The sequence below is a fragment of the Saimiri boliviensis genome, chromosome 14, assembly GCF_048565385.1.
Source record: "Saimiri boliviensis isolate mSaiBol1 chromosome 14, mSaiBol1.pri, whole genome shotgun sequence".
In the NCBI taxonomy this organism is placed as follows: Eukaryota; Metazoa; Chordata; class Mammalia; order Primates; family Cebidae; genus Saimiri; species Saimiri boliviensis.
In genome coordinates this window covers 93,246,056-93,269,409 of record NC_133462.1, presented here as the reverse complement: position 1 = coordinate 93,269,409, position 23,354 = coordinate 93,246,056, and the positions used below count along the sequence as shown (strand labels likewise).

Here is a 23,354-nt window from a genome sequence, read left to right as displayed (position 1 = left end):
AATAAAACATTAAGGAACATACCGGCCCGGAGAGAGGAACGGAAGGGGGACACCGGGCGGTCCTGGACAAGCGACGTGGGGGTGGCGCGGGGCGCCGGGGGGCGCCGGGGCGGGGGGCGGGGGGCGTGGGCCCCGAACCGGGTGGGGGCGCCGGCTGCGGGCCGCGGGGGGCGGCACGGAGGCGCGGGGAGCCGGGCGGGGAGCGACTTGTGGCGCGCGCTCCCCAGGGAGGGAGGAACCGGCGCCACGCGCAGCAATGGGAGACCCAGCGCGGCCGAGAACGGAGAGGACCCCGGCGACCCGAGAGGGGCGGAGGCGAGGGCAGCGAGGGCAGAGGCGGCGCCGCCGGGGCGGACGGCGCAGGGGAGGAGCGCGGGGCTCCGGCGAGGCTCTCCCGCATCCCGCTCTTCCTCTCCTCACCTGGGAATCGGAGGCGAAAGGACGGCTACCGCTGGGCGCCGCGCCGGCCTCCAGCCCCGCTCGCTGACATGGCGGCCGACGCGCTGTCACGGAGCCCGCCCGGGTCTCCCGCGGCTCCGGGGAGAAGACACCGCGCGCCTTCCCGCCCCGCCTCCCTCTGCGCAGCCCTGGCGACCGGCCGGCTGGCGGTTGGAGGCCCCAGACCGCGGAGCATAGAGCGCCGGTGGCTAGAGGGGAAGCGCAGAGCGCGGACAACCATAGAGTGCGAGTGCGGACACACGCCGGATGCTCCGTCGCTCTCCTCATCCGTCCACTCACAATCCTCCGGCGGCTGAGACGGGACGGAAGCGGAAGTGAGGGAGAAAAGCCCGAAGCCTCCGCTGTTCGCATGCGCAGGTTATAGTGTTTACTTCCGCCTGCGAGGCCTGGACGCGAGGAAGTCTTCCACGTGGGATACCCTGCGAGGGGTTTGGTGTAGTCGCGACCCTGGGCGATCCTCGCAGCGGGCCTGAGAGGCAAGAACATGTGGATCCCAGTGGCCGGGCTTCCTCGGCGGCTGACGCTCACCTCTTTGGTGGGCGCTGGTCGCTTTTGCATTTTAGGGGCCGGAGCGGCGACGCGAAAGCCCTTGCAGGCGAGGAACCGCCGTGGCCTGTCTGACTACGCTCCGCAGCTGTGTCTCAATCCCTATTTCAGGAAGTCGCCCCGGCCGGTGATGCGTAAGTCCACCTTAGACGTTAACCGTTACATAACTAATCGGAGATTGGCCGAGACCATGGCGCAGATCGTATGCGGAAAAGAAACAACACCTCCACATCTATTTCTGGAATGCAGTGCAGGTGAGTCCAGTTGGATTGCATTTTCTTGGATGTTCATCATTTATTCGAACTTATTGATCGTCCTTGGGTGCTATTTAAGATGCTGGTTTTTGGGTGGTTTTTTGGTTTGTTTGTTTGTTTTAAAGACGGAGTCTCGCGCTGTTGCCCAGGCTGGAGTGCAATGGCGCGATCTCGGCTCACTGCCACCTTCCCGTCCCGGATTCAAGCGATTCTCCTGTCCCAGCTTCCCGAGTAGCTGGAACTAGAGGCGCGCGCCACAACGCCCAGCTAATTTTTATATTTTTAGTAGAGACGAGGTTTCACCGTGTTAGCCAGGATGGTCTCGATTGCCTGACCTCATGATCCGCCCACTTCGGCCTCCCAAAGTGCTGGGATTATGGGTGTGAGCCACCGCACACGCTCTGAATAATAATTTTTTAAAACACCATTTCATATTATGGGGAGTCAGTTCTGTTTAGGCTTGACAATCTCTTTGATGTTTAAAGCATCCATATGGTCCATGAGTAAGTGATAGGCTAGAGGCAATCTATTTTTTTTTTTTTTTTTTTTTCCTTTTAAGAGGTAGTGAATCATCGTGATGAAGAGTGCAAGTTTTGGCTGGGGACGGTGGCTCGCGCCTGAAATCCCAACACTTGGGGAGGCCGAGGTGGGTGGATCACTTGAGGTCAGGAGTTAGAGATCAGCCTGGCTAACGTGATGAAATCCCGTCTCTACTAAAAATACAAAAATTAGCCAGGTGTGGTGGCGCGCACCTGTAATCCCAGATACTCAGACGGCTGGGGCAGAGAATCGCTTGAACCCAGGAAGTGGCGTGTGCAGTAAGCCAAGATTGCCCCACTGCACTCCAGCCTGTGTGACAGAGCGAGTCTTTGTCTCAAAAAAAAAAAAAAAACAAAGAAAGAGTGCGAGTTTTGCTGTCACTGACAGTGATTTCAAAGCCAAGCTGCACCACTTTTCCATGTTGGAGTCAAGTAACTATATCTAAACTCTTGTTTCCTTATATGTAAAAAGGAGAGTGACATCTACTTTGGGGATGTTGTCAGATTTAAAATCAGATAAAAGTTTGATATTGAAAGAGATTATGTTGTTTCTTGTGCAAATAAACTTTTCATTCTGTCAATGTGCTAGGTCCTGGAATCCTGACTCAGGCATTACTTGAAGTTGGTGCCAAGGTGGTTGCCCTTGAAAGTAACAAAACTTTTATTCCACATTTGGAGGTATATTTTTAGTTTCTAAAAGTATGTTATTGTTCGGTCAACTATCTGTGAGTGGTTTAAGGAATTAAGCACACAGTTTTCTGAACAGAATATCTTTTAGGGGGCCGTCTCTTAAATATCTTATTTATTCTCAATGACTAGAATACAGTTAATATTCAGTGCTTGTTGAATGGCTGAAAGATGAGACAGATGAGGAGTTCTGAGACTTGTGCCAGTTCTGTGGTCGGCTACAGCCTAGTTGGGTGACTTTGAACAGAGTGTATGACTGGTATCCCTAGAGTTGTTTCCTCATTTCTTCTAAGCTGCGCTGTGCTCCTGTCTTCTGTGAGCTTGGAGTCTAATTGCAGTAAGTGCTAATATTAGCTTATTGGGTCTATGTAACCTCTAGATTTAGGGTTTCAAAGGCAAGAAAGGTTGGCATACAAATTAAGTATCTTTTATCTGAAATGCTTGGGAACACAAGTGTTTTGGATTTCAAATTTTTTCATATTATGGAATATTTGCATATACATAATGAGATCTCTTGGGGATAGGACCCCGAGTCTAAAAATGCCTTGTTTCATATACATCTTATTCATAAGGCCTAAAGGCAATTCTGTATAATATTTTAAATAGTTTTCTACATTAAACAAAATTTGTATACATTCGGCCACCAGAAAGCTAAGGTGTCACTATGTCAACCACCCATGTGCACAGTCTGGTTGTTTGACATCATCATGATCCCCGACTCTGAATTTTCTTTCTTTCTTGTTTTTTTTTTTTTTTTTTTTTTTTTTTTTTGGAGACAGAGTTTCGCTCTTGTTACCCAGGCTGGAGTGCAATGGCGCGATCTCGGCTCACCGCAACCTCCACCTCCTGGGCTCAGGCAATTCTCCTGTCTCGGCCTCCTGAGTAGCTGGGATTACAGGCACGCACCACCATGCCCAGCTAATTTTTTGTATTTTTAGTAGAGACGGGGTTTCACTATGTTGACCAGGATGGTCTCGATCTCTTGACCTCGTGATCCACCCGCCTCGGCCTCCCAAAGTGCTGGGATTACAGGCTTGAGCCACCGCGCCCGGCCTCTTTCTTGTTTTTTAAAGATGGAGTTTCACACTTGTCACTCAGGCTGGAGTGCAATGGTGCAATCTCAGCTCATTGCAACCTCTGCCTCCCGGGATCAAACAATTATCATGCCTCAGCCTCCCAAGTAGCTGGGATTACAGGCGCCTGCCACTACACCCTACTAATTTTTGTATTTTTAATAGAGATGGGGTTTCACCATGTGGGCCAGGCTGGTCTAAAACTCCTGACCTCAAGTGATCTGCCCACCTGGGTCTCACAAAGTGCTGGGATTACAGGTGTGAGCCACCACATGCAGCCCCTGACTCTGAATTTATATGTTCCTGATAAGCCATCATTTTCTTATGCTTATTAACACGTAAGTGCTTAACAATAAAAAATGACATACCATTAGTACAGTTAAAACAAAACGTGTCAAAAAATGTGTTTTTTGACACATTTTGTTTTAACTGTACTAATGATTTTCATTAAAAAAAAGAAAAAAATGTGTTCGGAGAAGCTAAGCAGCACAGCAGCAGCAGCAGAACACCTGTGTCAGCTGTCGCACCGCAGAAGCACACAGCGGCAGGCTTTCAGTCTCCTGTGTGCTGTGTTTTGATTAAAAGCTTACTGTACGCCACATTTTATTTTATTTTTCTTAGGCAAGAAGAAAGATCAGAAGCAGTGTAGGGACCAGGAACTGGGTTCATTAAGGATAAGGAGACATTTCGCCAGCTGGCTTTTCAAAATGCTCCCTATGGAGTCATCTGCCTCCTTAACAGTGGTTTTTGTCTTAGACAACTCCCTTTGGTTTTCATAACCTCAACTTTGTGTTATATGCCTGCATTTTGACTGCAACCTGTCACAGAAGGTCAGGTGTGGATTTTTTCCACTTTTGGCATCATGTTGGCACTCAAAAAGTTTTACATTTTGGAGCATTTCAGAATTTCTGATTAGGGATGCTCAACCTATAGTCAGATAGAGTTGCCTAGAATGATGGCATCATCCAAATAGATTTTTCAGTGATTGCGCTTCTTAAAAAGCAGACACAGCCTGTGGTCCCAGCTACTGGGGAGGCTGAGGCGGAAGAATCGCTTGAACCCAGGAGGCAGAGGTTGCAGTGAGCCGAGATTATGCCACTGCACTCCAGCCTGGCAACAAAGCAAGACTCCATCAGAAAAAGAAAAAAAAAAAAACCAGACACATTCACATAACAGTAAAGAAGTGGAAATTCCTTGCATCTTTAGCCAGACTTTTATTTTCATTCTCCTTCCCTCTTTTATTTATTATTTATTTTTATGTTTTATGTGTTTGAGAGGGAGTCTCACTCTTGTCACCCAGGCTGGAGTACAGTGGTGTGACCTTGGCTCACCGCAACCTTCACCTCCCAGGTTCAAGTGAATTCTCCTGCCTCAGCTTCCTGAGTAGCTGGGACTACAGGTGCATGCCACTATGCCTGGCTAATTTTTGTATTTTTGGTAGAATCAGGTTTTGCCTTGTTGGTCAGGCTGGTCTCGAACTCCTGACCTCATGATCTTCCTACCTCAGCCTCCCAAAGTGCTGGGATTACAGGCGTGAACCACCACCCCCAGCCTCTTTCCCTCTTTGTAATCTTCACATTCAATTTAGGAAACTTAAGCTTCCCTATGCCAACTTCATGAAACCATGCAGAATGGCTGTATCCAAAATTGCATGATGACAAAAAAATTGTGAAAATGTCTGTCAGATCCAGTGGTTTAATTCTTTTAACACTGTAAGCATTAAATTAGTGTTATTCTACAACTTACTGTTTTGAAAAAAATTCAAGGTTTTAACTAGGTTATTTAATTGACGTTAAATCTGGTGGAGTTTCAAAAATGTAAAGAAAAAAAAGAACACAAAGTTGTCTGAAGATTTAAGATCCTGACATGTGATTCAGTAAACGTAATCACCTGTAGTTTCAACTTGGAAATTAAAAACAGGAAGACAACTTTTATCCTGGTTTGAGAAAAAATAAAAAAGCCCCTATTTAAAGGTTAATCTACAGGTTCACAAAGTAATTAAGACTGTACTAAATAAAATGTCTTTGTTTCTATATAGAGTTTGTTAGTCTGTAACACAGTAGTTGCTTTTTTCTATAAGATCTTCAAGGCTGAGGCTTTATATAAGATAAACCAAGACTCAAGTTAAATTACTTAATTGCCCATGGGTCTAAAAGCTATAAGTCAGGCGTCCCCAAACTACGGCCCACGGGCCGCATGCGGCCCCCTAAGGCCATTTATCTGGCCCCCTGCCGCACTTCAGGAAGGGGCACCTCTTTCATTGGTGGTCAGTGAGAGGAGCACAGTATGTGGCGGCCCTCCAACGGTCTGAGGGACAGTGAACTGGCCCCCTGTGTAAAAAGTTTGGGGATGCCTGTAATAAGTGCTAGGGCTGAGATTTAGCCAGATTTGAAGACTTTGATCTATCCTTGCTAAAATGAGACTGGGTTTACCATAAAAGCTGATGTCTCTTCAGCTGAACATACACATCTATTTCTGCAACAAAGGCTCATGCCTGTAATCCCAGCACTTTGGGAGGCTGAAGCAGGCAGATCACTTGAGGTCAGTAATTCAAGACCAGCCTGGCCAACATGGTGAAACCCCATCTGCTAAAAACACAAAAAATTAGCCAGGCCTGGTGGCTCATGCCTATGATCCCAGTTACTTGGGAAGCTGAGGCAGGAGAATCCCTTGAACCCAGGAGGTGGAGGTTGCAGTGAGCTTAGATTTTGCCACTGCTCTGCAGTCTGGGCAACAAGAACAAAACTCAGTCTCAAAAGATTTAAAAAAAAAGATCTTCAAGGTAACAGTTTAATTTTAAAACAATTGCTTTAATGAAAAAAGGAAGGTCAAGAACTAGAGAATTTTCTAAACAATAATTATGATAGGAATATTGATAACAAAGTGTTTCTGAAAGCTATAAATGTAAGGTAAAAATATAAACATCATTGACTAAATCCAGTCTTTGATTAGAACTAGTTTTTTCTCTAATAAGGTTCTTATTTTCTACCAGCACTAACTTGTACTCAACCCTTATTACCTGTTCTCTCACTTTTTAGTAACCATTGTTATGATAAATTGAAAAGCCATTCAAATAAAATTTTGTGTGAATTCATCTATTTACCAGAACAAAAAGAGAAGTAACAATGGGTAAACAGAACTCTTGTGGCTCTAAGTCAGGGACTTCAGGTGATGTTCTTAGCAGATAATGCTTCTGGCAACCTAAAGTTTGTTCCTGAAAACTGAAAGGATTTTCAGTGGTGACATTTTACTTTTTTTTTTTTTTTTTTTTTTTGGTAACCTAAATTTAGAATTTTCTCTCTCCCATTTCCCTCATAAAATGTCTGGGATTCTGGCAGGGCATTGTGGTTCAGGCCTGTGATCCCAGCACTTCGGGAGGGAGGCCAAGATGGAAGAATGGCTTGAACCCAGGAGTTCTAGAACAGCCTGGGCAAGGTGTTAAGACCCTGTCTTGGGGGAAAAGAAATTTCCAGGACTCCACAGTGACAGTGTTTCAGGCAGAAACAGTTTACTTTCAAATATGAATGTGCTACAGATATACATGTTGCGGATTGTATTCCTTAATTACAAATCATGGTTCGGCATATCTATTTGAATTGTGAAAACTGTTGCAGAAATAGCTGTGTATGTTCAGCTGAAGAGACCTCAGCTTTTATGGTAAACGCAGTCTTATTTTGGCAAAGATAGATCGGAATTCTTCAAATCTGGCTAAATCCCAGCCCTCACAATTATCAGCTGTCAGACCCGTGAGCAGATAAGTGATTTCACCTGTCTGAGACTTGGTTTATCTTATATATAGAATAAGAGATGGGAATACCCACCTGTACAGGATTCTGGTAAGGTTTAAATGTGACAGTTTTTGGTTTTTTTTTTATTTGAGACAGTCTCGCTCTGTTGCCCAGGCTGGAGTGCAGTGGTGCGATCTTGGCTCACTACAACCTCCACCTCCCGGGTTCAAGCAATTCTCCTGCCTCAGCCTCCCAAGTAGCTGGGATTACAGGCACCCACCACCATACGCAACTAATTTTGAATTTTTAGCAGAGATGAGGTTTCCTGTGTTGACCAGACTGGTCTTGAACTCCTGACCTCAGGTGATCCACCTGCCTCAGCCTCCCAACGTGCTAGGATTACAGGCTTGAGCCACCGCGCCTGGCAAATGAGACAAACTTAATGGAAAGTACCTAACTTAATGACTAGTAGAAACGTAAGGGTTACTTGCCTCTTCTCTGTTCTTTTTTATTCCTCTTTTTGAATCCTAATGCAATCTAGTTGATTTTTCAAATGTGATCTCTCTGACATGTGAATTGAATTCTTTATCCTGGAGCTTTGATTACTATCATGTTTAAATTGTTGAATGTTAACTGACAGATGCTAAAGCAAGATTTGGGGTGTCCTTTCAGAATACAAGTGTAATGAAGCCATGAAGTGTTCATTGTTTATACATTTTGTTTTTCTTTCCTGAGACAGGGTCTCGCTTCCGTCGCCCGGGCTGGAGTGCAGTGCCGTAATCACAATGCACTGCAGTCTCAGCTTCCCAGGCTCAGGTGATGCTCCCACCTCAGCCGCCCAAGCAGCTGGGATTACAGGCACGTGCCCCAACACCTGGCTCATTTTTTATATTTTTAGTAGAGACAGGTTTCGCGATATTGCCCAGCCTGGTCTCAAACTCCTAGGACTACGAGCATGAGCTGTCACGCCTGCACTGTTTATACATTTTCATCAAATGGATATTCATTAGCTTCTCTTAATTACAAAGATTTAAATGCCTTTTTGGTAACTTGTAAGATTATGTCAGTGCTATAATCAGGGGTGTTCAATCTTTTGGTTTCCCTAGGCCACATTGGAACGTCAACTGTGTGGGCCAGTCATAAAATATGGTAATATGAACGATAGCTGATGAGCCTTAAAAACAGAAGGTCCATGTATACATCTCATAATGCTTTAACAAAGATTATGAATGTGTGTTGGGCCACATTCAAAGCCGTTCTGGGCTGTATGCGGCCCTCAGGCCATGGGTTGTACAACCTTGCTGTCTATGTTGACTGGTTTTTAGAGTTTAAACACAATCATGTGCATTATATGGGTACTCTTTCTTTTAGCTTCCGTGACACTACACTCTTCTGATCTTCCTCCTTACTTGAGTTCTCAGTTTCTTGTCATTAGATTTTGGGTGTACTCCACCTTCAGGGCTACCCACTATTTCTCCCTAGTATAGACCCCTCTCTTAAATTACCTTCAACAGCCAGATTCCCACACATTTGTATCTTCAGCCCGGACCACTCCACTGAGCACCTTATTCAGTTAGACAGCTTTCTACCTGGCATCTCTACGTAGGTCGTATAGTAGGTGTCTATTTCAGAATTAACGTGACCAAATACATATGATTTCCACCCCCAGTCTTTCCCTTCCTCCAGTCTTCTTAAAACCTCCCCTTGAAAGCGATTGTTAAAATTTACTAGATTTTTTTCTTTTTTCTTTTCTTTATTTATTTACTTTAGAGATGCAGTCTCACTCTGTCACCCTGGCTGGAGTGCAGTGGCGTAATTTCTGTTCACTGCAACCTCTGCCTCCTGAGTTCAAGCGGTTTCTCCCACTTCAGCCTCCCCAGTAGCTGGAATTACAGACACACACCACCACACCTGGCTAACTTTTGTATTTTTAGTAGACACAGGGTTTCACTGTGTTGGTCAGGGTGTTCTCAAACTCCTGACCTCAGGTAATCCACCTGCCTTGGCCTTCCAAAGTGCTGTGATTACAGGTGTGAGCTACTCTACCCAGCCAAAATTTACTGGATTTTGAGCTGGGCACAGTATCACACACCTTGACAAACACTTGGGAGGCTGAGATAGGAGGATCACTTAAGGCCAGGAGTTTGAGACCAACCTGGGGACATAGTGAGACTCACCTCAATAAAAATAAGAAATTTTTTTTACTAGATTTAGAAATAGGATAATATTCATAGGTTGAGAAATGCTTAAGAATTTCTCAAATGCTTAAGAAAACCTAGGTGTTTGAATTAATAACTTTTAAGTTATATCATTTTCAACCTTTATAAATATTAACAGAATTTTCTATGCACAGAAACATCAATGTACACATTAAAAACATATTGTTTTCTTACTGATTTTTTTTTTTTTTTTTTTTGTAACTTCAAATTAAATTTATGGAGTCTGTAACTGATTCTTGCCCTAACTACTAAGGTCTCTAGTACTGCTGCAAGATTTGCAAGATAAGCAAATCAGAGCAATGAGAAGACTGAGGTATACTAGACCTCTTCAGCAAACAAGGTATATAGTTGCTTCTGTCTTTAGGAAAAGTACCCAGAGATGAGCTCAGTTCATTTGGTGGATTGCTGACTAGATTCCTCTAGAAGAAAAGCACTCTCTTGAATCCATGTGCCTTTTACTTTAATATTTTAACTGTTTTTCTTTACTGTGAAACATCTTTCATTTTTTCTTCCCATGACCAAAGCAGATGGCTTACAGTTCTCTATATGAAGCCAACCATGGTGTCAGAGTCTTTGCCCAGTGCTTCTGATAGCCACTACTAAGCAGTTATAGAGTGGCATGGAAAGCTTTTGAATAGCTAAAGCCATTTTGATAAAGAAAGTAAATGGGAGGCCGGGCGCGGTGGCTCAAGCCTGTAATCCCAGCACTTTGGGAGGCCGAGGCGGGTGGATCACAAGGTCAAGAGATCGGGACCATCCTGGTCAACATGGTGAAACCCCGTCTTTACTAAAAATACAAAAAATTAGCTGGGCATGGTGGTGCGTGCCTGTAATCCCAGCTACTCAGGAGGCTGAGTCAGGAGAATTGCCTGAACCCAGGGGGCGGAGGTTGTGGTGAGCCGAGATTGCGCCATTGCACTCCAGCCTGGGTGACAAAAGCGAAACTCTGTCTCAAAAAAAAGAAAGTAAATGGGGCTTAGTGCAGTGGCTCACACCTGTAATCTTAACACTTTGGGAGTTTAAGGTAGGCAGGTCTCTTGAGCTCAGGAGTTTGAGACCAGCCTGGGCAATATGGCAAAATCCTGTCACTACAAAAAAATCCAAAAATTGGTGGGGCATGATGGTATGCATCTGTAGTCCTAGCTACTTGTAGGCCTGAGGTGGGAGGATCACTTTAGCCCAGGAGGTCAAGGCTGCAGCCATCTAATAAATTTGCACCATTGCACTCCTGCCTGGGTGATAGCTTGTCTCAAAAAAAAAAAAAAGTAAACAGATAAATCAAAATTTATGATAGGTTATTTCTGTTTACAGGGCTTTTTCTTGGTGATATTATTTTACTTTTGCCACTTTTCAGGTATTGATTTTTATTTCCTCTGTTAAGTTTTTGGTAGTTAGTAATATTTTCTTTACATCTTTATGGAAGTAGAAATATTTTTCATAAAAAGGTAATTATTTTTATTTTTACGTTTTATTATTGGTTATTTGAAGTAGACTTTTTATATTGTTACAAAGTGGACTTAATGCTGAAAATGTTTAATGTATCATCTTTGTCTCTCTTTAGTCTCTAGGAAAAAATCAGGGTAAAAAACTACGAGTGATTTACTGTGACTTTTTTAAAATGGATCCTAAAGGTGGTGGAGAAGTAAAACTACCCGCTATGGCTTCACAGGACCTTTTTCAGACTTTGGGAATAGAAGCGGTTCCTTGGAAAGAAGGTAATTTTTGGAATTTACTAAAGCAATTGCCTGTAATTTGCCGGGGTTTTTTAGCAGTATACCTGATCTGTTGATGAAACTTGTATATTATTTATTTATTTTCTGCGATGGAGTCTCGCTCTGTCACCCAGGCTAGAGTGCAGTGGCGTGATCGTGGCTCACTGATCCTCTGCCTCACAGGTTCATAAGATTCTCCTGCCTCAGCATCCCAAGTGGCTGGAATTAAATGTGTGTCACCACACCTGGTTATTTTTTTGTATTTTTGGTAGAGACAGGGTTTCACCATGTTGGCCAGGCTGGTCTTGAACTCCTCCTGCCCTGAAGTGGTCTGCCCACCTCAATCTCCCAAAGTGCTGGGATTTAGACTTGAGCCACCATGCCTGGCTGAATTTTGTATAATTATAATTTATGAGCAAATGCTCTTAATCTGAATATGGCATTTCCCTTGTCTGGACACAGATAACCAGTTTATTTATCCAAAAGCCAAGTTCCATGCCAAGAAAAGATATTGAGGCTTAGTTTCAATTGAAATAAACTTGAAATTAATATAGTTTGTTAACTTAGTTTGTCTCAATAAAATTTGGGCATAGGACAAAACGCTAAGAACTTTATTCAGATCTTTTTGCTTTTATTCCTAACAGGTATCCCTTTAAAAGTAATTGGAGTGTTGCCAATTAGGAGTGAAAGGAAGATACTTTGGAAACTTATACATAACTTATATTCCTGTACTTCTCTGTATAAATATGGACGAATAGAACTAAATGTGCTTATTTCTGAAAAAGAATTCCAGGTATGTTATTAAGAAATACCTATTTGAGATCCTTCTACTTCAGCCTTCCAGAGTGCTGGGATTGCGGGTGTGAGCCACTGCATCTGCCTCCATTCATTGTGTTTTTAATTAGCAGCTTTTTTTTTTTTTTTTTGAGACGGAGTTTTGCTCTTGTTAACCAGGCTGGAGTGCAATGGCGCCATCTCGGCTCACCGCAACCCCCATCTCCTGGGTTCAGGCAATTTTCTTGCCTCAACCTCCTGAGTAGCTGGGATTACAGGCACGTGCCACCATGCCCAGCTAATTTTTTGTATTTTTTTTTAGTAGAGACGGGGTTTCACCATGTTGACCAGGATGGTCTTGATCTCTTGACCTCGTGATCCACCCGCCTCGGCCTCCCAAAGTGCTGGGATTACAGGCTTGAGCCACCGCGCCCGGCCCTAATTAGCAGCTTTTAAGTTACTTTCAATGCTATTATAAATGGAATTGTTTGTCCATTGTCCATTGCTGGTATATAAAAATGCAACTGATTTTTGTGTGTTTTTGTATCCTACAGCTTTGCTAAATTTATTAGTTGTTTGTTTGTTTTTTTTTAAATAGAGACAGGATCTCACTTTTTCCCAGGCTGGTCTCAAACTCCTGGGCTCAAGTGATCCTCCTGCCTCAGCCTCCCAAAATGCTGGGATTACAGGTATGAACTACCACCCTCTGCTAAATGTATTAGTTTTAACAGGATTTAGATTTATTTTTATATTTGAAGGTTTTTTAATTAATTTTTTAAACTATAAAACATTAAAACAGTTTTTTTTTTGAGAGACAGGGTCTTGTTCCGTTGCCCAGGCTTCAATGTAGCAGTGCATTCATAGCTCACTGCAGCCTCAAACTCCTGGGCTCAAGTGACCCTCCTGCCTCAGCCTCCCCTGTAGTTAGGACTACATGTGCACACCACCCCACCCAGCTAGTTGTTTATTTTTGTAGTGACAGAGTCATGCTTTGTTGTTCAGGGTGGTCTTGAACTCATGTCTTCAAGTGATTCTCTTGCCTTGGCCTCTCAAAGTGCTAGGATTACAATTGTGAGCCATCATACCCAGCCTAAGATTTTAGACTCTAATTTTAATTCTCTGTAATAGGGCCAGGCTTGGTGGCTCACACCTGTAATCCCAGCACTTTGGGAGGCTGCGATGGGCAGATCACGAGGTCAGGAGTTCGAGACCAGCCTGGCCAACATGGCGAAACCCTGTCTCTATTTAAAAAAAAAAAAAAAAAAAAAATGTATGGCCGGGCACGGTGGCTCACGCCTGTAATTCTAGCACTTTGGGAGGCCAGGGCGAGCGGATCAGTTGAAGTCAGGAGTTCAGGACCAGCCTGGCTAACACGGAAACCTCGTCTCTACTAAAAATAGAAAAATTAGCTGGGTGTGGTGGTGGGTGCCTGTAATCCCAGCTACTCGGGAGGCTGACACAGGAGAATTGCTTGAACCTGCGAGGCAGAGGTTACAGTGAGCCGATATCATACCATTACACTCCAGTCTGGGTGATAAGAGTGAGACGACTCAAAAAAAAAAAAAAGAGAGAGAGAGAGAGAGAGAAATTAGCCAGGCACAGTGGCACACACCTGTTATCCCAGCTGCTCTGGAGGCTGAGGCAGGAGAATCGCTTAAACCCAGGAAGCAGAGGTTGTGGTGAGCAGAGATCACGCCATTGCACTCCAGCCTGGCGACAGAGCAAGACTCCATCTCAAAAAATAACATAAAATAGAATAAAAATAATAATTCTCTGTAATGAAAGGTCTTCCTGACAACCGTGATATTGCTATGAGTGTAATCTTTCTCTTCTGCCAGGATCTTTCATGTTATTAATCTGTGAATCCAGTTTCACAGGAAATGCTTACTTGTCTTGCTGTGTTGCCTGTGCTGGAGTGCTGTGGCTTTTCACAGGCACCATCATCTCACACCGAACCCCAAAAACTCCTAGGCGCAGGCAATCCCCTTGCCTAAGCCTTTCGAGTAGCTGGGACTACAGGCGCACACCACTGCATCCAGCTTTTTGCATCTAATTCTAGTTTTCTCTGCTTAAATTTCTAGATGCTATTAAGATAGTGCTATTAAGACTCAAATAAGATTATTTGTATGGCTATGGGTTAGGATAGCGGGGCAAAAAATGAAAAAATGGTTTACTCACCCAGACCCATTTAGTAAATACTAGCCATGGGAAGCCAGCAGGGGCCTCAGAACCGTGAGGCTGTGCATATAATATTTAACAAAGGAATGAAAAGAAGGAAAATAGGAAATACTTTGTGAGATTCCCTGCTGCTGGGATTATATTCCAGTGGCCCATGCTGCTTTTGCCCTGGACCTTTTCACACTTGGCTTCTTCTCTCTGTAGCGCCTTCTCCTTCGCTGAGGTAGCCTCTCGTCCTTTAAGGTCAGCCCTAATGTGTTGTTTTTTAAGAGATGGGGTCTCACTGTTACCCGGACTGGTTTTGAACTTCTAGGCTCAAGCAGCCCTCCCACCTTGGCCTCCCATTCCCAAAGTGCTGGAATTACAAGCGTGACCCACCATGGTTGCTATTTGTTGCCTGTGCCAAAGTTCCATGGTTATGCACAGGCACAGTCATGTCACACTGAATCCCCCAAACTCCTGGGCTTAAGCAATCCCCTTGCCTCGGCCTTTTGAGTAGCTGGGACTACAGGCACACACCACTGCACCTGGCTTTTTGCTTCTCATTCTAGTTTTCTTTACTTAAATGTCTAGATGCTATTAAGATAGTACTGTTAAGATTCAACATTTGATTTTGATTCCTTATAGGTGTGTATAACATGTAATTTTTATTTTCCTTTTACTAGAAACTAATGGCAGATCCCAGAAATCCAGACTTGTATCAGGTATTAAGTGTTCTCTGGCAAATAGCTTGTAACATTAAGGTTCTGCACAAGGTGAGTAAAATCCTTCTATTTAAAAAAGAGTTTTCTTTAGAGACAGAGTCTCACTCTGTTGCCCAGGCTGGAAGCAGTGGCACAATCATAGCTTGCTGCAGCCTTGAACTACTGGACTCAAGTGATCCTCTCACGTTAGCCTCTGGAGTAGCTGAGACTATAGTCATGTGCCACCATGCCTGGCTAAGTTTTAAAATTTTGAAAATATTGCCCAGCCTGGTCATGAACTCTTGGCCTCAAGTGATCCTCCTACCTTAGCCTCCCAGATCACCAGGATTACAGGCATGACCCACTGCACCTGGCTCTAATTTTGTTTTATTTTTATTTATTATTTTTTTGAGATGGAGTCTTACTCGGTCACCCAGACTAGAGTGCAGTGGTGCAATCTTGGTTCACTGCAACCTCTGCGTCCTGGGTTCAAGTGATTCCCCTGCCTCAGCCTTCCCAGGTAGCTGGGACTGCAAGTGTGTGCCGCCACGCCCAGCTAATTTTTGTATTTTTATTAGAGGTGGGAGTTTCACCACGTTGGCCAGGCTGGTCTTGAACTCCTGACCTCAAGTGATTCGCCTGCCTTGGCCTCCTAAAGTACTGGGATTACAGACGTGAGCCACTGTGCCAAGCCTGGCTCTAATTTTTAATTTTTGCGGTGTGGATCTTCACGTATTCTCTTCACTGCTTTTGCCTGAGAATATGCTGAGGTCTTCAGTCTGTGCACCTAGCTGTATTTTTTTTTTAGGCTCAGGAATGTTATATCATTTGATTCTAGCTTTTGTTCCTTTTTTTTTTTTTTTTAACTCAAAAACATTTGAGGTTCTTAGGTTGGATCTCTGATCCTTTTCTTTAGTATCCATCATGCTCTCATCATTTTTCTCTCTTCCCAGAATCTTTTCACACTTAGTCTTCACATCACTGATTCAGCTTTCTGCCTGCACTGTGTATTGTACTCTTACTGCGATAGTTCTTGGTTTCTCTAAAATGCCTCTTTGCCCACTGATCTTGTCTCATTCTGTCATCTTTTCATCTCAAGCCTCTGTCCTTGTAGCTTTCAGGTAGTTTCTTCATAGAGGCCTTCTGAGGACTTCAGCTTGAGGAATAAGGTTGGCATCTTCCTGTTCCCTTAGTGTTGCTTTTCAAAGGTCCTGTGTTAGGTTTCGCCATTTACTAAACTCCATAAAGGGAAGGTCTTTCTAGACCTAACATTTCTTTACACTTGCTCCACTGTGTTTCTATAACTGTAGACTAAGTTGTTGAACTCAATTCCCAGTGTCTTGTGGGTTTTCCTGACTGTCCCTGATGAGGGGAAGGCTGCTGAGGCTAGACCAGGTATGTAGGAAATGGCAGCCCATCGTACTCCGCGGATAGTGCTTTGTCTTCCCTCACTGAAAGTGACATTCCTGGAAGTGCTAGGAAGTTCACACTTTGGTAACAGATCTATTTTTAATTCCACTGTCATTGCCCCTGTAGTTAATAATAAATTACTGGGCCGGGCGCGGTGGCTCAAGCCTGTAATCCCAGCACTTTGGGAGGCCGAGGCGGGTGGATCACGAGGTCGAGAGATCGAGACCATCCTGGTCAACAAGGTGAAACCCCGTCTCTACTAAAAATACAAAAAGTTAGCTGGGCATGGTGGTGCGTGCCTGTAATCCCAGCTACTTAGGAGGCTGAGGCAGGAGAATTGCCTGAGCCCAGGAGGCGGAGGTTGCGGTGAGCCGAGATTGCGCCATTGCACTCCAGCCTGGGTAACAAGAGCGAAACTCCGTCTCAAAAAAAAAAAAAAAAAAAATTACTATTTTGACAATAGCCTTTCAGATCTTATGTTCAATATTGTTTAGTCTTTTAAGCCTATGTCAGATCTATTTTAATCCACTCTTATTTTATAATATATGAGTATGGGTATGTCTAGTTTTTTTAATAGAGAATAATTTTTCAGGTGGGTCAGTTTTTTATTTTGAGACACGGTATCACTCTGTCAACCCGGGCTGGAGTGCATTGGCACAATCCCAGCTCACTGCAACCTCTGCCTCCAGGATTAAGCAATTCTCATGCCTCAGTCTCGGGAATAGCTGGGACTGTAGGCGCATACCACACCACACCCAGCTGATCTTTTTTTTTTTTTTTTTTTTTTTTGAGATGGACTCTCCCTTTGTTGCCCAGGATGGAGTGCAGGGGCATGATCTCAGCTCACTGCAACTTCCACCTCCTAGGTTCAACTGATTCTCCTGCCTCAGCTTCCTGAGTAGCTGGGACTACAGGTGCCTGCCACCACGTCCAGCTAATTTTTGTATTTTTAGTAGAGACAAGGATTTCACCATGTTGGCCAGGATGGTCTCGAACTCCTTCATGATCCACCCTCCTTGGCCTCCCAAAGTACTAGGATTACAGGCACGAGCCACCATGCCCAGCCTGCATACCCAACGAATTTTTGTACTTTTTAAAGAGATAGTGTTTCACCATGTTGCCCAGGCTGGTCTCAAACCCCTGAGCTCAAGTTATCCTCCTACCTCGGCCTCCCAAAGTGCTGGGATTACAGGCATAAGCCACTGTGCCTGACCAGATCATCTTTTAATATTGCTTTATGCACAAAATTATATTACAAAAGATAAATACAAAAAAATAGTGATCCTTTTTTATGTTGTTGTTTTGGGACAGAGTCTCACTCTGTCGCCTAGGCCGGAGTGCAGTGGCGCAGTCTTGGCTCACTGCAAACTCCAGCTCCCAGGCTCAAGCGATCCTCCAGCTTTGGCCTTCCAAAGTGCCGGAATTACAGGCATGAGCCACAGCACCTGACTCTAGTGCCCTTATTTGTGTATTTCCATATATGTCCTAACATATTCAGATAGTTTGATTAATAAGCTTTTCCACTGAAGTAGGACAAACAAATCCTCAGCTTTAATCTACTGCCTCTGAAACGGCTGATTCTAACTGTGAAATGAAAATGTTGACTGGTAAAAATTACAGCTAAAATGCGTGTTTGCATAATTACATAAAGGGCAAGTCAATTTTAAGTAAGGAAAATTTTAAGTTACTAGTATTTGGGTAGACTTTTGATCATCCTCCTCCTCTTTAAAAAAATTAGGGAGAAGCCGGGCACAGTGGCTCAAGCCTGTAATCCCAGCACTTTGGGAGGCCAAGGCGGGTGGATCGCGAGGTCAAGAGATCGAGACCATCCTGGTCAACATGGTGAAACCCCATCTCTATTAAAAATACAAAAAATTAGCTGGGCATGGTGGCGCATGCCTGTAATCCCAGCTACTCAGGAGGCTGAGGCAGGAGAATTGCCTGAACCCAGGAGGCGGAGGTTGCGGTGAGCCAAGATCGCGCCATTGCACTCCAGCCTGGGTAACAAGAGCGAAACTCCGTCTCAAACAAAAAAATTAAGGAGAGAGATGTATATTATTTAACTACAACATGTTTTTCTTAAATCTTGTTAGACTGTGATCATTCTGTTATTTAGGCAAGGTGTTTTTGTTTTTTTGTTTTTGACATGGAGTCTTGCTCTGTCGCCTGCACTTGAGTGCAATTGTGTGATCTTGGCTCACTGCAACCTCCGCCTTCCAGGTTCAAGTGGTTCTCCTGCCTCAGCCACCTGAAGTGTCCACCACCATGCTCGGGACTAATTTTTGTATTTTTAGTAGAGGTGAGGTTTTACCGTATTGGCCAGGCTGGTCTCGAACTCCTGAGCTCAAGTGATCCATCTGCCTCAGCCTCCCAAAGTGCTGGGATTGCGGGCATGAGTCACCACGCCCAGCCACAAGCCTGTTCTTGGTCCTGGAGAGAGATATTATCTCCTCCCTCAAGGTTACTCATTGCAAACAACTCTGAGAAGTGGCCCAAGTAAAGAGCAGTTAGGGCTTTGTGTTCTTGGTGGACCCAATAAGAACATTCAGAGACTCTCAGGGCTTGTGGTAATTGTGTCTTTAAGCAGGAATAAGCCAACAGTGTCTTACTCTGGCAATATTTTGTGACTAATACAATTCATTTCCCTTCTCTCCAGGAATTATTAGAACCATCACAAGAAAAGCTGTATTTTATTCAAATTACTCCTTGTAAAGATTTATTTACAGAGAACTTAACACCTTTGAGCTATCAAGTATTTATTCACATGGTAAAGCACTGTTTTGGGAAACGCAAATGCCCTATAATAGACCACTTACGGTAAGTAAGAAGAATAAAAGCAAGTGAAGAGTAGCAATTTGATGCACAGATTATTCTTTTATGTTAGGGGTCTATTTTTTATATCTTGGTTAACAGATTGAGGTACCATGTTTTCCCTCATATATTGTTTTTGCGTGTGAGACAGAGTCTCCCATGGTCGCCCAGGCTGGAGTGCAATGGCACGATCTCAGCTCATTGCAAACTCCACCTCCCAGGTTCAAGTGATTTTCCTGCCTCAACCTCCCAAGTAGCTGGGATTACAGGTGCCCACCACCACGCCCAGCTAATTTTTTTGTATTTTTAGTAGAGACGGGGTTTCACTCTGTTGGCCAGGCTGGTCTCGAACTTCTGACCTCAGTACTGCCCACCTCAATCTCTCAGAGTGCTGGGATTACAGGCATGAGCCACTGCACCTGGCCTCCCTTATGCATTTCTTCAAAATAATTTCTTCTCCGTGATGTACATTTTGAGGAAAATACATTTCCCCCCTAATCTCTTAGTGAGTTTCATTTATTTTCTTTCTTTGAAAAATGCACAGGGATGCCTACACGTTGTTTTTTCTTTTTCGGCATGTAGGCCTAGCTCTACCTTACAGGAGGCACTCGCCGCTCGCCACGAGCTGGGGTGGAGAACAGCCTTCCTGGAGGCAGGCCCAGTTCCCTCTCATCACTTGTCTTCAGTGGCTCTGTTTCTTAACCAAAGTAGGGACAGATAATTATATCACCCTGGTTCCCTTGCTCTGGATCAGATTTTATGTTTTTACCTAAATCTTTGTCATAATAATAGCTTGTAAGTAATACTACTTGGTTTGTGTCTATATTTTTGTTGTTAGAAAAAGGTCTCGCCATGTTGTCCAGGCTGGAGTGCAGTGGCACAGTCTCAGCTCACTGCAGCCTTGACCTCCCAGGCTCAAGTGATCCTCCCACCTCAGCCTCCCGAGTAGCTGGGACTAGCAAGCATGCACCAGCATACCTGGCTAATTTTTATATTTGTAAATATATAAAATTTTTAGATTTATATTTGTAAATTGTACGCCAGTTTTTGTAGAGATGAGGTTTCCTTGTGTTGCCCAGGCTGGTCTTGAGCTCCTGGCCTCAAGCAGTCCACCCGGCTTGGCCTCCCACAGTGCTGGGGTTACAAGCATGAGTCACCACGTCATTTGTATATAGGGCTGGTGCATACGTCTCTGTAAGTTGCACATCATGCCTTGTAATCAGCAGCCCATAGCCCAAAGTATTGCCAGAGGATGAGTAAAATGTTAAAATAATTATTTTAACTAATTTGATCATATAACTAATTTGAATGAGCTGTTGACTGACAATATTTATGTAAAAATGAATGTTAAAAGTGGCAATAGCCCGGGTGCAGTGGCTCATGCCTATAATCCCAGCACTTTTTGTGAGGCCAAGGTGGGAGGACACTTGAGGAGGCCGGGAGTTGGAGGCTGTAGTGAGCTGTGAACTCACCTGCACTCTCATGTGGGGCACACAGCAAGTTGACCTTGTCTCTAAAAAAAAAAGAAAGAAAGAATTGGGAGGCAGAGAGGGTCACCAAGAGTTTGAGACGAGCCTGGGTGACACAGCAAGACTCTATCTCTAAAAGAAGAAGTGGTAATAGATTAGTAAAAGGCAATCTATTATTTTTTATCTTGCTACCTTGTGGTGGCTAGTTTGAATGAAAATATCAAGAAAATAGGGAAATAAGGAATAAATGTAATAAATCATGGTCCAAAATGTTAAGAATGCTCCTGGTACTCTCAGTGGGTTAGAAATGTGCTACCAAGATTCTATTCAATGTCAAAAAGTACTGGAATTTAAGAGACAGAGTCTCACTCTGTTGCCCAGTCTGGAGGACAGTGGCACAATCATAGCTCAATGCAACCACAAACCCCGGGGCCCAAGTGATCCTGCCTCAGCCTCTTCCCTGAGTAGCTGGGACTGCTGTGCCCACCACTATGCTGAGCTAACCTTTTACATTTTTTGTAGAGATGGGGGTCTCACTTTGTTGCTTAGGATAGCGTTGAACTCTTGGGCTCACATGATCCTCCCACCTAGCGTCCCCAAGTGCTGGGATAACAGTTGTGAGCCGCCACACCCAGCCCCAAATATTTTTTTTGTAGTTGTTTACTTAACTGTTGTCAGAGGCTTATTAGTGGTTTCTTGCTAAGCTGATATACAGTTATATACCTCATAGTGGCATTGCAGTCCGTGGTAGACCTGATGTGCAATAGTGGTTGCATAAGATTCTGATGCTCTGTTTTTACTTCGTCTTTTCTATTTCTTACCATCATGTTACCGTTGCCCACAGTATTCAGTACAGTAATATGTTGCACGGGATTGTAGCCTTGGAGCCATAGCTATGCCATATATCCTAAGTATGTAGTAGGCTATACCACCTGGGTTTGTCTTAAGTACACTCTAAGATGTTCAAGCAACAGTGAAATCACCGAACAGGGTGCTTCTCAGAACATACCTCCATCACCAAGCAGTGCATGACTGTATAAGGAAGTTTGCTGATTTATAGTTAATTTGCCAATGACAATTACATCAAAATGTAAAGTGATTCCCTCTTTGTAAACTGCCTAACAGCAACTTCTGCTGTTTGTACTTACTGAACTTTGACATGAACTGAAAGAAGTTAAGAATATTTTTTGGCAGAAAGGAAAAGGATGAAAGAGGTAGACAGAATAATTTTGTTAAAGGGCAGTTATTAAACTGGGATTTTGTGTAAAAATTGCTTACGATATGTTAAAGCCTAAAGCTGCAACAATTAATACTTTCATTATAGGTTAGCCATGAAACTTTAGAAATAAACATAAAGTTATTGCAACCTCTTAAAACTAAATAAGATTGCTTATATGTAAGTTCAACTGTTTTTTATTTGTTTGTTTTCTTATTTCAATAGCCTTGGGAATACAGGTGGTTTTTTGGTTGCATGGATGAACTATGCAGTGATGAAGTAGGGGCTTTTAGTGGACCCGTCACCCAAATAGTGTACATTGTACCCAGCAGGTGGCTTTTTATCCCTTACCCTCCTCCTATCCTCCTCCCTGCCGATCCTCCCATGTCCATTACAGCGCTCTGTATGCTTAAGTTAGACATTTTAAATTCCACTTGGAAGCCGTTTTTGTCTCTATTAACTAACAGTGCATGAAAAAGAATGAAGCACATTTACTTTGTATTTGTTTTGCAGTTCACTGACTCCACTTGATGCAGAAGATATATTGAGGCAAATAGGAAAAACGAAAGAAGATAAAGTAACTAACTGGTACCCTCAAGACTTCAAACGACTTTTTGAAACTATACAGTCTTCCAAAGGTTATGCTTATAAATGGCTATATGATGACGGGCTGGAAGGCAGATATAACGACTAGACTGTCAAGACATTGGGTGGAGCAGTTTATTTATTTGGAGACCATGACTTGAAAACCAAATTCGAAAAACTCACGTCCTTTCAGCAAAAGACAACCGTTCTTGTTCTGCACAGCCAGACAGATCATTTCTTCTGAGGTTGATATCATTGGCATATTGGATGAAATAGTAGCTGCTGTTTTCTTCACAACTGAATAAATGAAAACTTGAATTAATTGGCTTTGATCAGATTGAGTTCATTTTCTGTCAGATTCCTATTTTAATATTTCAGTACTGCTGACTTTCGCATCTTCAGGAGCAAGAGTCTGCACATTGTTAAGCTTAGAAAGTAAACAAAGCTGATGTACTGATTTGCTTTACCTTTCAGTTTGTTGACATGTATTGTCAAGTGCTGTACAATGGAATTGTTTAAATTTTAATATGATTTAAACTTTTTTAGGAATTAAAATATTTTAAATAAGGGTTTTTTAAATTTCTTCTGGTCTGTAAATACTGACCCTGATTTACTCCGTTTTAGTTCTGTCACGTATAGTCAATATGGTTTTGGTGAATAATTCAGTCTGTGTTACTGAAAAGTCTCCTGCACTTTCGTTCTATCAAGAAAACTCCTCTGAAGTGAGATCTTTACATGAACCTAAATGGAATTAAGAGTATTTTTCTCACCAGACATGGTGGTGTGCACCTGTAGTCCCAGCTACTCAGGTGATCGAGGTGGGAAGACACCCGAACCCATGAGTCTAGCCTGCGGGCAACATGGTGAAACCCCCTGTTTCTAAAAAATTTTATAAAACTTAGCTGGGCATGGTGGCAGGTACCTGTAGTCCCAGCAACTCAGGGGGCTGATGTGAGAGGATCACTTCAGCCCAAGAGTTGGAGGCTGCAGTGAGCTATCTATTGTGAAGAA

At 43.6% G+C, this 23,354-nt stretch overlaps 2 protein-coding genes across 4 annotated transcripts in view; one reads left to right on the top strand and one right to left on the bottom strand.

Moving 5' to 3' along the window:
- Positions 1-733, bottom strand: part of CNST (consortin, connexin sorting protein) — a 94,875-nt gene extending 94,142 nt beyond the window's left edge. For both annotated transcript variants that reach the window (XM_074385440.1, XM_039464255.2), the window contains exon 1: positions 421-733. In XM_074385440.1, coding sequence (XP_074241541.1) covers positions 421-726 — 306 coding nt within the window. In that variant the 5' untranslated portion in view covers positions 727-733. The remainder of the gene's footprint in view (positions 1-420) is intronic.
- A 37-nt stretch (positions 734-770) lies between these two features.
- On the top strand, positions 771-22,665 carry TFB2M (transcription factor B2, mitochondrial). Of its 2 annotated transcripts, none has more exons than XM_010345850.3 (7): positions 771-1,259; positions 2,388-2,476; positions 11,067-11,220; positions 11,862-12,010; positions 14,835-14,924; positions 15,967-16,021; positions 18,919-19,005. In XM_010345850.3, exons 1-6 carry the CDS (start codon positions 944-946, stop codon positions 15,997-15,999), a joined length of 831 nt encoding a protein of 276 aa, XP_010344152.1. In that variant the 5' UTR covers positions 771-943; the 3' UTR covers positions 16,000-16,021; positions 18,919-19,005. The 2 variants fall into 2 exon arrangements, with proteins under 2 accessions (XP_010344152.1, XP_010344151.1); XM_010345849.3 differs by lacking the exon at positions 15,967-16,021 and adding an exon at positions 22,272-22,665 and having other exon boundaries at positions 778-1,259; positions 18,919-19,079.
- The last annotated feature ends 689 nt before the right edge of the window (positions 22,666-23,354 follow it).